The sequence below is a fragment of the Chamaea fasciata genome, unplaced genomic scaffold (assembly GCF_029207755.1).
Source record: "Chamaea fasciata isolate MVZ Bird 193981 ecotype frontalis unplaced genomic scaffold, bChaFas1.0.hap1 SCAF_12, whole genome shotgun sequence".
In the NCBI taxonomy this organism is placed as follows: Eukaryota; Metazoa; Chordata; class Aves; order Passeriformes; family Sylviidae; genus Chamaea; species Chamaea fasciata.
This window is the reverse complement of record NW_027094097.1, coordinates 20,183,126-20,196,414: the sequence shown is the minus strand read 5'-3', so window position 1 is coordinate 20,196,414 and position 13,289 is coordinate 20,183,126. Positions and strand designations below refer to the sequence as shown.

At 50.1% G+C, this 13,289-nt stretch overlaps 2 protein-coding genes across 2 annotated transcripts in view; both read right to left on the bottom strand.

Annotated features, from left to right (window-relative positions):
• LOC136296098 (hydrocephalus-inducing protein homolog) overlaps positions 1 to 13,289 on the bottom strand; it is a 117,413-nt gene that overhangs the window by 53,058 nt on the left and 51,066 nt on the right. The window contains 2 exon segments of the mRNA XM_066194921.1: positions 9,988 to 10,246; positions 11,919 to 12,157. Of these exon segments, the coding sequence (XP_066051018.1) occupies positions 9,988 to 10,246; positions 11,919 to 12,157 (498 nt within the window).
• LOC136296046 (hydrocephalus-inducing protein-like) lies at positions 1,707 to 9,494 on the bottom strand. Its single transcript, XM_066194861.1, has 5 exons — positions 9,477 to 9,494; positions 8,064 to 8,180; positions 6,440 to 6,639; positions 3,224 to 3,345; positions 1,707 to 1,921 (listed from the first exon to the last, which is right to left on the bottom strand). The coding sequence occupies exons 1-5, from the start codon at positions 9,492 to 9,494 to the stop codon at positions 1,707 to 1,709; spliced, it is 672 nt and encodes a 223-aa protein (XP_066050958.1).

Genomic DNA, 13,289 nt, shown 5'->3' with positions numbered 1-13,289 from the left:
GCCCGCAGCAAACAGGCGCTTGCCGTGGCAGTTCTGGCACGGCAGTTTGGGCACGGCAGTTTGGGCACAGCAATTTGGGCACGGCAGTTTGGGCACGGCAGTTTGGGCTGGCAGTTTGGGCACGGCAGTTTGGGCTGGCAGTTTTGGCACGGCAGTTTTGGCACAGCAGTTTGGGCTGGCAGTTTGCACAGCATTTTTTCAGTTTTTGCGTGGCAGTTGATACAAGCAGGCTGAGCAGAAAGGCTGCAGCCACCCACCCTCCTTGTGTACTGGGCTGTGTCTTTTGGTTGGTTGTGAGGTGCTTGCCTTTTTTTTTTTCATTCGTCTTTCTGCTTTTTTTTTTTTTCCCCAGCAACAGTTTACAAATGATCCAAAGTCATTGCTGCTGCTGCCGCCAGCAAGAGTGTACTATCTCAAACAGAACCCCCCAGGAAGGACACAGCTGTCCAGGCCCCTGGCTGCAGGGAGGGTCTGAGCCTGGTGTTAATATCAGAGGATAATGTGAAAGACACCTGCGTGCAGTGTGAGCAGGTGAATGATCTGCTCTGTCTAGTGGCAGAAGGTAAGGAAGAAGCGGAAAGGCTGAGGAGCGTTAGGGAGAGCAAAACAAAACTAAACTGCTGGAGTTACACCCTTCCAAGCCCGAGAGAAGCTCAGCAGGAGTCAGAGGAGCCCTGCCCTTCTTGTGATCAGGCGGAAGGAGGAGACCTAGGAGACAGTGGGGAATGGAGATGGGCTTGTGCTGAGGAGGTAATAAAATCCTGTCCTGACCCCCATGACTGCACCCTGACAGAATAGGTATGAGGCCCTGGATCCAGAGGCTCAGACAGATGACACTAAAAGAGAAAATTCTGTCTGGAGACAGCTGCACTTTTTCTGCCAGACAGATCCCAGCCTCAAGTATTATGAAGAAAAGAAGGGTAGTGGTAGTAAGTGAACCCCTTCTAAGGGGAAATGAGGGCCCTGCATATCGAGCGGATCCATTCCACAGGGAAGCCTGCTGCCTCCCTGGGATCCAGGTACTGGATTCCCTAAGAACTAAAAGAACTTCATCTGTTCACCACTGTCTGGGGGTACAGTGACTGTGAAATAACAGAGTTTTCAACATTCAGTGAAACAAGGAGGGGCATCAACAAAACTTACACTCTGGTCTTCTGGAAGGCAGCCTTCGGCCTGTTCAAGAGATTGTTTTGGAGAGGACCTTGGGAAACAGCCTTTACAAACAAAGGGGTACAGGAAGGATGGACATACTTCAAGAAAGAAGTCTTGAAGGCACAGGAACAGACTGTCCCTGTGTGCTGAAAGATGAGCTGACAGGGAAGACAACGAGCCTGGATGGGCAAGGAGATTTGGAAGGAACTAAGGGGAAAAAAGAGGGCGTATCGCCTTTGCAAAGAGGGGCTGGCAACTCAGGAAACGTTTAGGGATGTTGCCAGGTCATGTAGGAAGAAGATTAGGGAGGCAAAAGCCCAATTAGAACTTGAGGAAAACCAGTCATTGCAATCAACCTTTCCTTCCCAAAATGCCATCCTTGGTTGGAGTATAAATGGAACTGGAATGCTGTGCTGAGCTCCTGCAGCCCAGGGACACACACCCTAAGGCCAGGGATGGTTTACTTGGCCTAAACCATTCAAAATCACCAACACCCCCCTGAGGCCATGCATTAGTTTCAGTCTTGGGCCATGTATCTCACTGAAACGTATCTTTCAAACCAACCTCCTCTTCTCTTCATTGTCGGCTTCCTCAGTAGGAAACATCTTCCACTGGAAGTGGGTTGTGATGTTACTCCTGTTCCTGATGAACATGCTTGTGTGGCTTGATGTGGTGATGAAAGTCTTCTCAACCTTCAGGGAATATGTGCTCAATCCAATGTTGACATCTGCAGCTTCTGCGCGAAGGAATGTGAAGAAACTTTCTTCACCTGGAACAAAGCAGAGTCTTTGCTCAGCTAGCTCAGTTGCTGATGGAAGCACAAGGAACAAAGCAAACCACAGGTCACGGAAGAAAGTGTCATAGCTTTTAAATGTATTAGCAGTTCCATGGATCAGTACATTTATCACGTCCTGACAGCTCTGTGTGTACGGCGTGAGGATGTCCTGGGCACCTCCTTAACCACCTTATTTCCAAGGTGTTTGTAGAGATTTGGCCCCAAGGTGACAGTATGTACAGTGGGATTTGTCAGATGTGCTCAGGTGACCCACTCAGACCACTGGGATTTCTGCATCAAAGTCCTTCAGGTGACACTGAGGAGCCCTGGTCAATCCTGGCTTGCCGAGGTCTCCCCTGCGCATCCCACGAGACTCCTGCCCCTCCTGATCCCTTGGATCCCTTGTTGCTGACAAGCAAATACGCCTGGGGGCATGTGGGCAGAAAAAGGAGACCCAGAGGAACAGGTGAAGTGACAGCCCACAGCAGGAGGGGACACAGGAGAGGAAACACAACCAGCCTGGCTTTGCAATATGACAAACCACTACAAAATGAACACCATAAAAATCATCATCATCGTCATCTTCCTGTCCAAACCCACAGCCCCATCAGTCTTGAAATATTTCATATTGTCCTGATCTCAAAAACCAAGATGGAGCATTTCAGGTTAAATACAAAAGGACAAGGAAAGATTAATAAGTACAGAGCAGCTTCTATATGAAGTCTGAATGGGATTCCTCAGTCTAGAAATCAAATGGGAGATGTGAGAGGTTTGCAACAGCATGAATGGCCTGGGAAATGGGGACGAGGAAAAATTTGTCTTGATTTGTCACCATACAGGAACTTGAGGGCCTGAAGATGTTATTAGGCAAAAGCTGCATGGATGTGTAGAGGGCAACATAGTAAAAGGGTCTGTGACAAGCCAGTGGAGAAGCGGCATACAGGACAGAGGTGTGCAAGAAATACACTGCATTGGAGAGAGTCTGATGGAGACCTCGCAGCTCACATACAGCACTGCCCAGGAGTAAAATAAAACTTCACCCAGGCGTAGCCACACAGTAGTGGAGAATCAGGGTTCCTCCTTCCTCCACTCTGCAACACCCAGCAAAACAGAATTCCAAAAATCTCAGCCCTGTTAGAGGGGATCCACTTTTTCAACCATTTAAACACCAGCTATTTCAGTTTTCTTTGGGGCAGAGCTGGAACAGAGGAGGTACATCTAGAGGGAATTGAGGGGGATGAACAGGGAGTGATGGTGGAGAACTGTCCTGTGTCCCGTGCGTTGCCCAGCACTCACCTGTGCAGCGCGCCACCAGGGACCCAAAATGGTCATCGCTCGTCAGCGGGTGAAATCCCACTGTCACCTGCATGGTGTGACCAGGGCCCAGAATTCCTTCGGCTGGAACCACGGAGAAAGGACTGCAACACAAAGAGAGGGATCAGGACTTGGGGGGACATCTGGCCACGATATTCCTTCTGCAGTGCAGGTCACTTCAGCTCACTTGGGCAAGCAGGGAGCAAACAAACTACGGCCAAGACAGACAGAACAGCCAGGATCAGAAACAGCTACTGACCCACTTCTGAGGAGATCCAGCCCTCAGAAGATCCTGTGGGATAAAACGACCTAATCCCCCCCATACTCTGCATCCAGCCTTCTGACTGCCAGCAATCCCATCAGAGAATGGTTTGTGAAAAGCACAGAGAGAGTTAAGAGCTATCTGCATGCATAACTTGACACTGACTGCCTCAGGAATTTCTCTTTTCCTGCTACCTATAAACCTCCTCTCAAGAGATGCAAATGTTAGGGCACTACCTCTCTTGTGAGATTACAGCCTAGGAATCAGACAGGGAGAAGGAACTTTCCCTTGAAGACCACGGAATAACTACTGTTGAATTTGCAGTGTGGCTCTTTGGTTTATTTTACCTTGAAAAGATCCTGAATTAGCACATTTTGTCAGCATTTCAATGAAAGCTGCTCTACAAAAAGGAGCAATCAAAACTCTGAAAGAGTGCAAATGCAGATTAGAGCAATACAGTGACATGGAAACAAGACCCAAACGGAGGATGCCATTTACAATCTGAAGGATCCAATCCCAGCCATATGAAGCACCATTAGCAGGAGCACATCGAGGAGGCAGAACAGGAGGGTTTTGTGTATTTACCAGCAGTGCAGTCTGGGGCCCTGGGTTGTCATCCAGGCTGGTAACTGTTTGCTTGGCTCACCAGACAAACTCTGCGCAATGTGTTGGAAATAATTACGCAAATGTCTTGGTGCACTTTGGATGTAACAGGAGCAATTAGGATTGGTCACCAGGTGAACAGTTCTTGCCTGACAAACACAAGACTCCGTGCTTTGATGCTCAGGGACAGCTCAGGTGAAATGTGCTTCTGCCCAGAAGTTGCTGGGCTTTGTGCTCTTCCACAGCCCCACTGAGGAAACAAAAGTTCCTCAGTGCTTTGCTGGTGGTCAATCTGTGCACAGAAAGGGTGTTCTGGGGAGTTTGGTGATGAACTTATCACACACAAAAATATAGAGAACATCTGGCAAGCGGAATTTCATTCATGTCAGTAGTGACAGCTGATGAACTTGCTTCAGGTTCTGCTCACTAAGGACCTATTGCTGCAGTTATGGGCCTGACCTGCTCCATTACCACTAGTGAGAACATCACTAGTGGCTGATGGAGAAGCCTTGGGCCAGCAATGTTTATGTGCTGGATGTGAGACTTTGGGGAGAGAGGAGGAAAGACAAGGCCCCAGCAGCCCCGGAGCCCGATTACTGTACGAGCTCCCACATCTGCCCCGAGGGTGAGCCAGCACTGCTGCAGGTCTCTGCTGGGGCTTGGGGGATCGGTGCCTGGTGTGGGCAAGGCACAGGATTTTTTTCTTATTGTTTTGTCAGGAATTTTGCCAGAAAGAGAAGCTGCCAGTTAAGGGAGTCCCTGGCCACACTTCAGCACTACCTTCCCTTCCCTTCCCTTCCCACTCCTGCCCCATGTTACATACTCCTGCCCTCAGATGGCAGGATGTGAATAACACTCCTGGGAGTGACCTCAGGGGTTGCGTGAGAAAGAAGATATCTTCTTATTTTCAAATTACCAGGAGAAGAGGATCCAGCCAAGTTTCAGTTGTCAGGGCTGAAAAACTGAGTGCAAATCAGCCCTTGCATCTCCTACATCCCACCCCAGGCTGTACCCACCAGACTCCCCTGTTCCTGCTGGAGCAGTCATCTCTCATATAGACCTGGCTCCCCAAGACCCAAGGACACAAGCTCTACAGTTAAACTTAACTCCTCTGAATTTCAGTCAACATCACTAAGCTGTTCCCTGAGCCCACAGATAAGAAGGACTGTGAAGGAGACATCCCTGACGCTATAATAACCAAATGAAAACCACTGCCAAGAGATGGGGCTGGCAGGATAAATTTTGGCCTTTTATGGCTTGATTAGAGCAATATAGTGAGTTAATTGTCAGCTGTTCCTTAAGATAGTTCTCATCCTGTTAGATCTACCCTTTCAATGAATCACTACTGCACCCGACAGGCAGAAAAGATAAGGTCATGGAGGGGTTTTAATAGGTCGTCTTCGGCTTTTTAACTAGTCCATTTGTATGTCTGTTTCCTTGTATGGCATCTAAAGACAACTCCAGATCTCCCAATGGCCCCTTGCAATCCCCGGACACTGGTCTTGCTTTGAGCAGCGTATTTGCTCGGACAATTTCCAGAGGTCCCCTCTAGAGAAAGTTATTCTATACTTTTATCTTCTAAATCAGCCCAATTGCTTTTCACATAGTCACTAAATGTCTCATGTTTCTAATACACCTGTGCCTATGCCTATGGGCATGTGGTGTATTGATAGGCCTTGGAGGAGCTTGACATTTATGAAAGTTCCCAATGAAGAATTCATGATCTTTTGGCAAACATTTAACACAAACCAAAATGAAAAAACAGCAGAAACACAGGAACTTCAGAATATATAAAATGAGATCTCAATGAAAGGGGGCACGACCTTATTCAGAGATTTAAAGCACGTGTTTGAAATTTTAAACCGGCTTTCAAAGGTTCATCGTGGAACAGAAGAGGGGACTGATGCCCTCAGCTGACAAGGGAAATCAGATCAGCTTTAAGTAACAGGAACTGCACCGGCTGCCTGCAACACAGCTCATGTTGGGCATCTGATGCAGGCACCACTGGAAAGCCATGTGCCTGTGTCCTCCCAGAGAATGGGTCTGTTTGGCTGACAGTGGTGAGTACCCATTTCAGAAGCTGCTTGTGCTCAGGAGGGCGCAAGCCAGCAACGAACATGTTCCAGCACCCCCCAGGAAATCTGGGGCAGAGAAAGCTCAAAGGCTGCATCCTGCTAAGAACACTGAAAGCAAGAGCAGATGCCATCCATCCTGCCCATTTCCAGCCAGCGATGCAGGGCAGCAGCTCCCATGCTCTGGTTCCTTCTGTTGTTCTTTCCCAACTCTGTTATCCCCCAAAGGTGTTTTGCACAAGGACAGATGAGCTGCCTCACCTCTCGGTGCTCAGCTGGTAATGAGCTGCCACACTACCACAATTCTGAATCAGCAGACTCTTGCGGGTGCTGCCCTTGACCGGACACTTTGAGAAGTCCAGCTCGTCTGGGAAGTCCAGGATAGCTCGGGCAGGGATGGCCCGAATTGGCACAACTATCCTTTCCTCTCCACTGACGCAGACGAGCTCATGGGAATAAACCTGCAGGAAAAGAAACTGTCTCAGCACAGGTCATTTGGTGCCATCTCCATGGCAGAAGAAAAGCCATTTCCTATATCCCTTCAAGGGTATCAATTTACCTATTCCACCCCCAAATGAACAATAAGTTCTACTAATATCTCACATTTTAAAGGCAGCAGTGCACTTTGCAAAACCTATCTCAGTGGCATTAAGCTCTTGTGTCACTTGGGTCATACAGACAAGTGCCCAGGGCCACCATAATTTTTACTCTCAATTTTAATGATGTTAAATAATTCCTAAGTCCCTTCTAAGGAACATGGAGCTAGGGAACACAGGACATTCCTCCTTAGGTTACTATATTCCCACTGATTGAGAATAGGACAAAGTGTTAAACTGAATCTAAGCAGCAAAAGGAAACTGAGAGAACAGCTGCACCCAAAGAGATCCTGGACCTCTGGCCTGGTGTAGAAATATCTGTTTGCTCAGAACTCCCCTCTAACTTTGCCTCTCCAACCAAGTCACGAGAAGAACAGTGCTAAGAGGTAGCAGGATGCTGTTGCAAAGAGCCTCTCTTTGTTTCCCTGCAAGGCTTCCTCCCTTCCATGCCATGTCCTAAACCCCTCTGTATGAACGAGCCTCCAGATCACAGCGCTGAGAGCAGACTTGCCAGGGCCTCGGCACTGGTGTTCAAACTTGCACGCAAAAGCACAATTGGCATGGAATGGGCGCCAGCTGACAGAGCAGCCACAGTGACAGGCATGAAGACAGAGCCGCAGCAGTGTCGCTGCCACCGGCTCTGGGCCCACAGGTCTGCCTGCCTGCAGGCTGTACCTGCCCTACACGAGCTCTTTCAGGCAGGTGTCCAAGTCCCCTGCAGCTCACCAAGCTCCTGCTGACTAAGGGCACCTAGAGCTCAGTGTGCCTGTGCCAGGCTGGGCCCACGGGCACAGCACATCCTCTGCCCTGGCCTTGCAGCCGTATCATGGTCAGCTGTGCTCTGGGACAGCACAGCCGCAAGGCTGGAGAACAGAGGGTGTGAAAAAGCACCGTCCTTGCTCCAGCCCCGGGTGAGGCAGGGAAGCTGTTGCCCGTCAGGAAGGCGGAAAGCTCTCTGACCTCTTTGTTCCTCTAGTACTTTGCAGAATAATGAAACCCCTTCCACTATACCTAGAGATGGCCAGACATCTATCAACACCCCTCTACCGTTTGCCTACTGTTCCCTGGGCATCTTTCTTCCCTTGGGAATGCTCAGAGGAATGTGCAGCGAGGGGAAGCAGGGCCTGTCAGGCCTGGGTGCAGGGCCTGACAGCACATGCCAAGCTGGGACTGGCTGCAGGCTGCCTGCCCACGGCCTGGAGCCAAGCTCACAGCATGGGCTGTACCCAGAGTGCAGGGACAACAATGGCTTTGGAGATAAATCTGTGTTTTGGCTCCTCCAGTCTCACCTTGTTCTCGTCAGGAGTGAAGTGGACGTGCACATCGGTAATGGCGCCTCCTGGCACGGCACGGCATGCATCACTGGGGCCCGCCAGCTGGAAGTAAGGTGAGCTCTCCATGGAGACCTGCACCCCCTGAAGATTCTGCAGGAAAGACATGGAACCATGATTTTGCCACTTGAGGAAACAGGACAAGAGGAGACCTGTCCATGCCCTGGTGACGTCCTTCCTTGACCCCTTTTCCAAAGCCCTTTCTGCTGTGGAGGTACAGGCACAGAATTCCCAAGGGTGAACTTGAATCCCTTCTGTCTGGCTCCAGCATTTTGGCCAGGGGCAGTAGGGCAGTGCCTGGTGGGAAGGAAGGGCCGAGCAGGTCAGCACCGGCAGGATGGAGACAAGAGCACCTGAACCAAATCATCTGCATATTCAACAGGGCCAAAAACCTGCTGATTTCTGCCTGCACACAGCTATGCAGTCGTGTTCCACGGAGGGAATGGGCTACCTGAAAGCATAACAGCACATTCTCCTGCGGGGAGGAAGAAATTCCTTTCTAGCAGGTCAGCTTTGGATAGGGCAGTTCTGGGGGATACAGTCATGCAGGCAGAGCAGCAAGAGAGGAGACCAAACACTGTGGCCTTACTGGGAACAAAAGCAAACCTGAAAAGCAAAAGAAGGAACACAGCAATCCCTAAAAAAGGGAGATGACAAAGAGAATTTAAAGCACCAGTAAAGCAGCAAGGAAGAATCATCAACTGATTACAGCAATCACCTCCCCGAAAGTGATGGAAACACAGACAGGTTGTGCCTGTTGACTGTGGGCTTCAAAGGCATTTTCCTCCTGGAGAAACCTTGCAATTCTTTAGGGGAATGGTCTCTCGCCTTTTGACCCTTCTGGAATTTCCTCCCTACATGTCCACACCTAATTGGCTGAATGCCAGGACCCTCCCAAAATAGGAGACTAGATAAGACCCCTGGATTTCTTTGTTCTCTCTCTTTCGGCCCCTGGACCCCTTTGAGGAATAAACGACTTGGAATAATCTGGGGGTAAGAACCTCTTTTGAAATCTTTTGTCCTGTCCCTTCGGAGATATTCCTCCAAAGCCTCTCCAGAGCTAGCCCTGGGGAGGGGGGCCGGGCCTGCGGGGGGAATATTTCAAAACATGACCAGCACTGACTCACAGTGTGGTTTCAGTATTAAAAGCCAACCTTGGCTCTCCAGGGGTTCTTGCTGCCTGTGCAGGCAAGCTGGGCTGCTGGGCATTCCCGCTTGCAGCCAGCAGGCCAAGTTCTGCTCTCTGGGATACACAGACACAGCAAACATGCATTTTCAACACATAGATATCAACCCCTGAGCACCAAAATGCTCTCAAAAAGTCTAAACCAGATGATTTTGACTCCCTCCTGTCTCTTCCCACCAGCCCACTCTTGGCACAAGCCTCATTTAAGAAAATGTTTCCCTGACTGAAATTCAAATGGTCTCAGTTTTCCCCTTTAGAGTCCAACACGACTGCTGACGTTTTTCAACTTTTTCCCTCTCAGCTCTCTTGGGAAACTGCAAAACAGGAGCACATGGCTTTGGATGTGCTGTGGTTCTCCAAAGGGAAAGCAGAGCACCATGCTGCTTTTGGAAAACCTGAGCAGAGCGGGATGAAGCTTAGCAGGAGCCTGAAGTGGCACCTAAAGGCCTCCTACTGCTTCTGCTACATCAATCTGATTCCAGGGCTGTTTCAGAACATTTCCTGCCGTGCCAGTGCCACTAATGATAGTGATTCCAGCAGAAAGCGTAGACGACTCAGCCCCTGAGCTTTGACTGTGAGCTGCACAAAGGGAGCCAAACAGGCTCATTTCCCCAGGCAAATGTCAAGGGACTGTGGAACGAGCCCAGGGGAGGGGATCTGATGCTTCCCCAGCTCAGCCCGTGGTGGGGACCTCACCTGCGCCTTGCGGGAGAAGCCTGGCAGCACCAAGTCCACAGACTCTCCTGGCTTCAGGTCCATTGACAGCGGCTCCAGCCCAAACACGGGGGCCGTACGTTTGGGCCTCTGGGAATCACGTTTGGCCTTGGGGCTACTGTGGGCTGAGGTGCTCTGGCCCTCCTTCCCAGCTGGCCTGTTACATTCCACCTTCCAGAAGAGCTGATGGAAGTGGTGGCCCCCATCTGTTAGTCTGAACTGATGAGCACAGGGAAGGAGGCTAGAAGAGAAACCAGAATGGAAAATAGTATGGGAGAAGCTATTGTCCTGGTCATCAGATTGCTCCCAATGAGGATTCTGAGCTGTTAATAGCTTGGAGACCGTCTTCATTTGCAGCTCTTAATGTGGACCGGGAACAGTGTCTGATAAGCTGCCCTTCTGATGTCGTTATTGCAAGGAGGAATATGTTTCTAATGGTAATGTAGCATTTTCCAGGCCAGGCTAACAGGATCTGGTGTTTTCCTCCAAAATGTGTGTTCTGGGGTGATTCATACTGTTACTGTATTTTGCATTAATCTGCACCCGAAACTGTTATTGAATCTTTGAGATCCTGCACCTGAGGCCCTTGTGTGCGGGGGTATGATTGCAGGCATTTTTAAAAGCCAGCGCGGAGGAAGTTTCTGGACGATCCCAGCAAGCTGCTAGAAATCATCTGTCTGCTCTAGGAGAGGAAACCAGGGGAGCAGGGGCTCTCTCGTTCATAGAAGCTTTGGTTTTGCACTGGTGGTCATTTGTAGAAACTTCATTTCGCAATCAGAAACTGTTTTGAAGTGAACTTTGCAAACTCTGCTGGCAACGGAAAAATGAGCAAGGTCCTGTGTAGAAGTGTACCTCACCTGGTAGGGTTTGCAGCCCCACAGTGGCAAGGAGGCTTCCATTTAAGGGAAGGATTTGGGTTCCATTCTTTGTTTCACTCATGAGGTAAAAACCAGAGGTTTTGATACCTTTTTTGGCCTTGTGCCAGGACGGACGCAGCCCTTGGATCTTTGAGACTGTGCCTCAAGCCCTGTTCCTATTTCTATTGGGCAGGATGCCAAGAATCCGGCCTGGATTGTTACATGCTTAAGAGAATAGACCAAGATCCTCAGGGCATTTTTGGGGTGTTGTAGCAAGTGCAAAGGTCCTCCTTGCACTCGGCACAGCTTTTTCTCTTTTTTCTGCATGGCTTCTTATTTTCACCTTAATTAAAACAGTTTTGCTTTTCAAACACCTCTGATCATGCTGCCTCGCTAATATTTTAGGCCATCCTGAGGCTGCCGGTCAAACCCAGAGGTGATGCACCTGAGAGGGCACCCTAACATTCTGGCCTCCCGCACAAGCATCAGTCCTGGGCAGGCAGGGCAGCAGCAGAGCCCACGAGCAGCGTGAGGAAGCGTTGGCAGCGGCACTGCAGGCCCCACACAAACCAGCAAGTTTCCATCTGCCTCTGGAACTGCTCTGCGGGCTCCTGCCTTCCCAGGGGGGTCGTCACCCTCCCGTCTCTTTGTTCCCAGGGCCCCTGCTTGCCTGGCAGGTGCCATTTTGGAAGGGAAGGGTGCGATGCCATCTTCCCTTGGTCCCGCAGCCACACGGAGGGCCCGCCTCATCCAGGCGCCATTTTGGGAACCTTTTGTTCTGGGGGAGCCTGCGAGATCATTACTTGACCAAGTGAGGACATAGATGTGTTAGAACTGAAGGCAATTCAGTGGCAATTGAGCAACTGGTTTCTCTTTCAGTGGTTTTTGAGGGTACCTAGCAACGCTCAACTGGCCATCACATGTCTCTAAAGGTATCTCTGCCTTCAGGGAAGGAGTCAGGGTCTTTGAACACTGAAGAAGATCGTGCCTGAAGGACTACAGCAAAACTGCTCCTTGTTGAGACAGAAGGAGAGGTGGGAGTGGGAGATCTCCTACCTGAATTGGTATCCCAAGTTGAGCTCCGGGGCAAATGGTTTGTCTGTGACAATTGTGGTGCCAGTGCCAAAAGCCAGGAGGGTGGAGGTGGTCCAAAGTCTGTTCCCAATGAACAGCTGGAGAGCATCAGCAAAAACCCCAGTGTCATCCAGGGTTGCTGTGACAGTCACATGAACATCACCCCTGGCGGGGATCACTCCTTCCCTGGGTTCAATAACATAGCAGTGAGGTTTACAAGCCTGTAAGACACGCATAATGTGCATTTAGGATGGAAACCATACACCCTGGTCTCTTATGGGGTGTAAGAAAAGGAGAAGACTAAAGAGGGGAGGATAAAAATCCTAAAGGCCTAATTTCCCTAAATTTAAGCTGCAGTATTGGGGAACAGCAGAGCTTACACAACCTGTATTTTCCCCTCCTTTAACAGACTCTCACCTAATTAACCCAGTTTTGCCCAACCCAAGGGACGCTTATCCTCAGGAGAGTGTTCCTTCCCCAGTCCTTCTCTGGAGTGTGTGCCAAGGAAAGCTGCTTTCTCTCTCCTGGCTTCTCACAAAGGCTCAGGGCCAGAGGAAGTCATGACGGCTCAAATCCCACTCCAGAAACCACACAGCTGGAGGACACTGCTGAGAGCCTGAAGAATATCTCCGCAAAACCAGTTGAGCAAAACCCCAACACAAACTATCCTTTCCCAAGAGGCCCTCAATGCTTTTCAACGTCCCCTAAAGGACCGAGGCCCTCACTTCCCACTGATCATCCGCTGTAGAGAGGTGCCCCAGGGCCTTCTGCTTTGGAAAAGTCACCTCTAAATGGTTATGGCAGAGCAGGAAAGAAGGAAGCAGAGGGAAAACTGGATGACATGTGCTCAGTGGGCATGGCCCACTCTTCCTAAGAACTCGTGTCCTCTGGTTTCTCATGGGCTTCACAGATTGGCCAAGAGAGCTGGAAGCTGCCCAAAGGAGGGAGGAAAGGCCCCGCACCAGCACAGCTGTACAGACACAGCTCTGCAGGTCCAGCCCTGGAACGAGCACGTGAAGCCCATCCTTTACACACCAGGCCCACCCAGCCAAGGTGCATTGCTCCCTGAAGAGGTGGAAGGCAGAATTTCATTGTGTAGTTCGAGAAAGCTGTCCTGGAAAAATCCCTCACTTTAAGGTTACATTTATCCCCCAAACTGCAGGAAAAGCAGCAAGAGGAAAAATCATGCCCCTCCTCCTTGGCTCAGGAGGCTGTGGCTGGACTTTCCCACATGGCCTGATGCTTTATCCACAGACACAAACAAGTCCACAGGATCAGGTTTTAACCAGCTCCAAGTTCAACACACCCAGCATGGAGAAGAACAGACCTCAAGCCCCTCAGAGATCTCCCCCT

Coding starts and splice junctions, on each gene's coding strand:
- LOC136296046 (XM_066194861.1), bottom strand. Junction 6,640..8,063: donor TCACTCCTGACGAGAACAAG/GTGAGACTGGAG, acceptor CTTTTCCTGCAG/GTTTATTCCCATGAGCTCGT. Junction 3,346..6,439: donor TACCAGCTGAGCACCGAGAG/GTGAGGCAGCTC, acceptor TTTGTGTTGCAG/TCCTTTCTCCGTGGTTCCAG.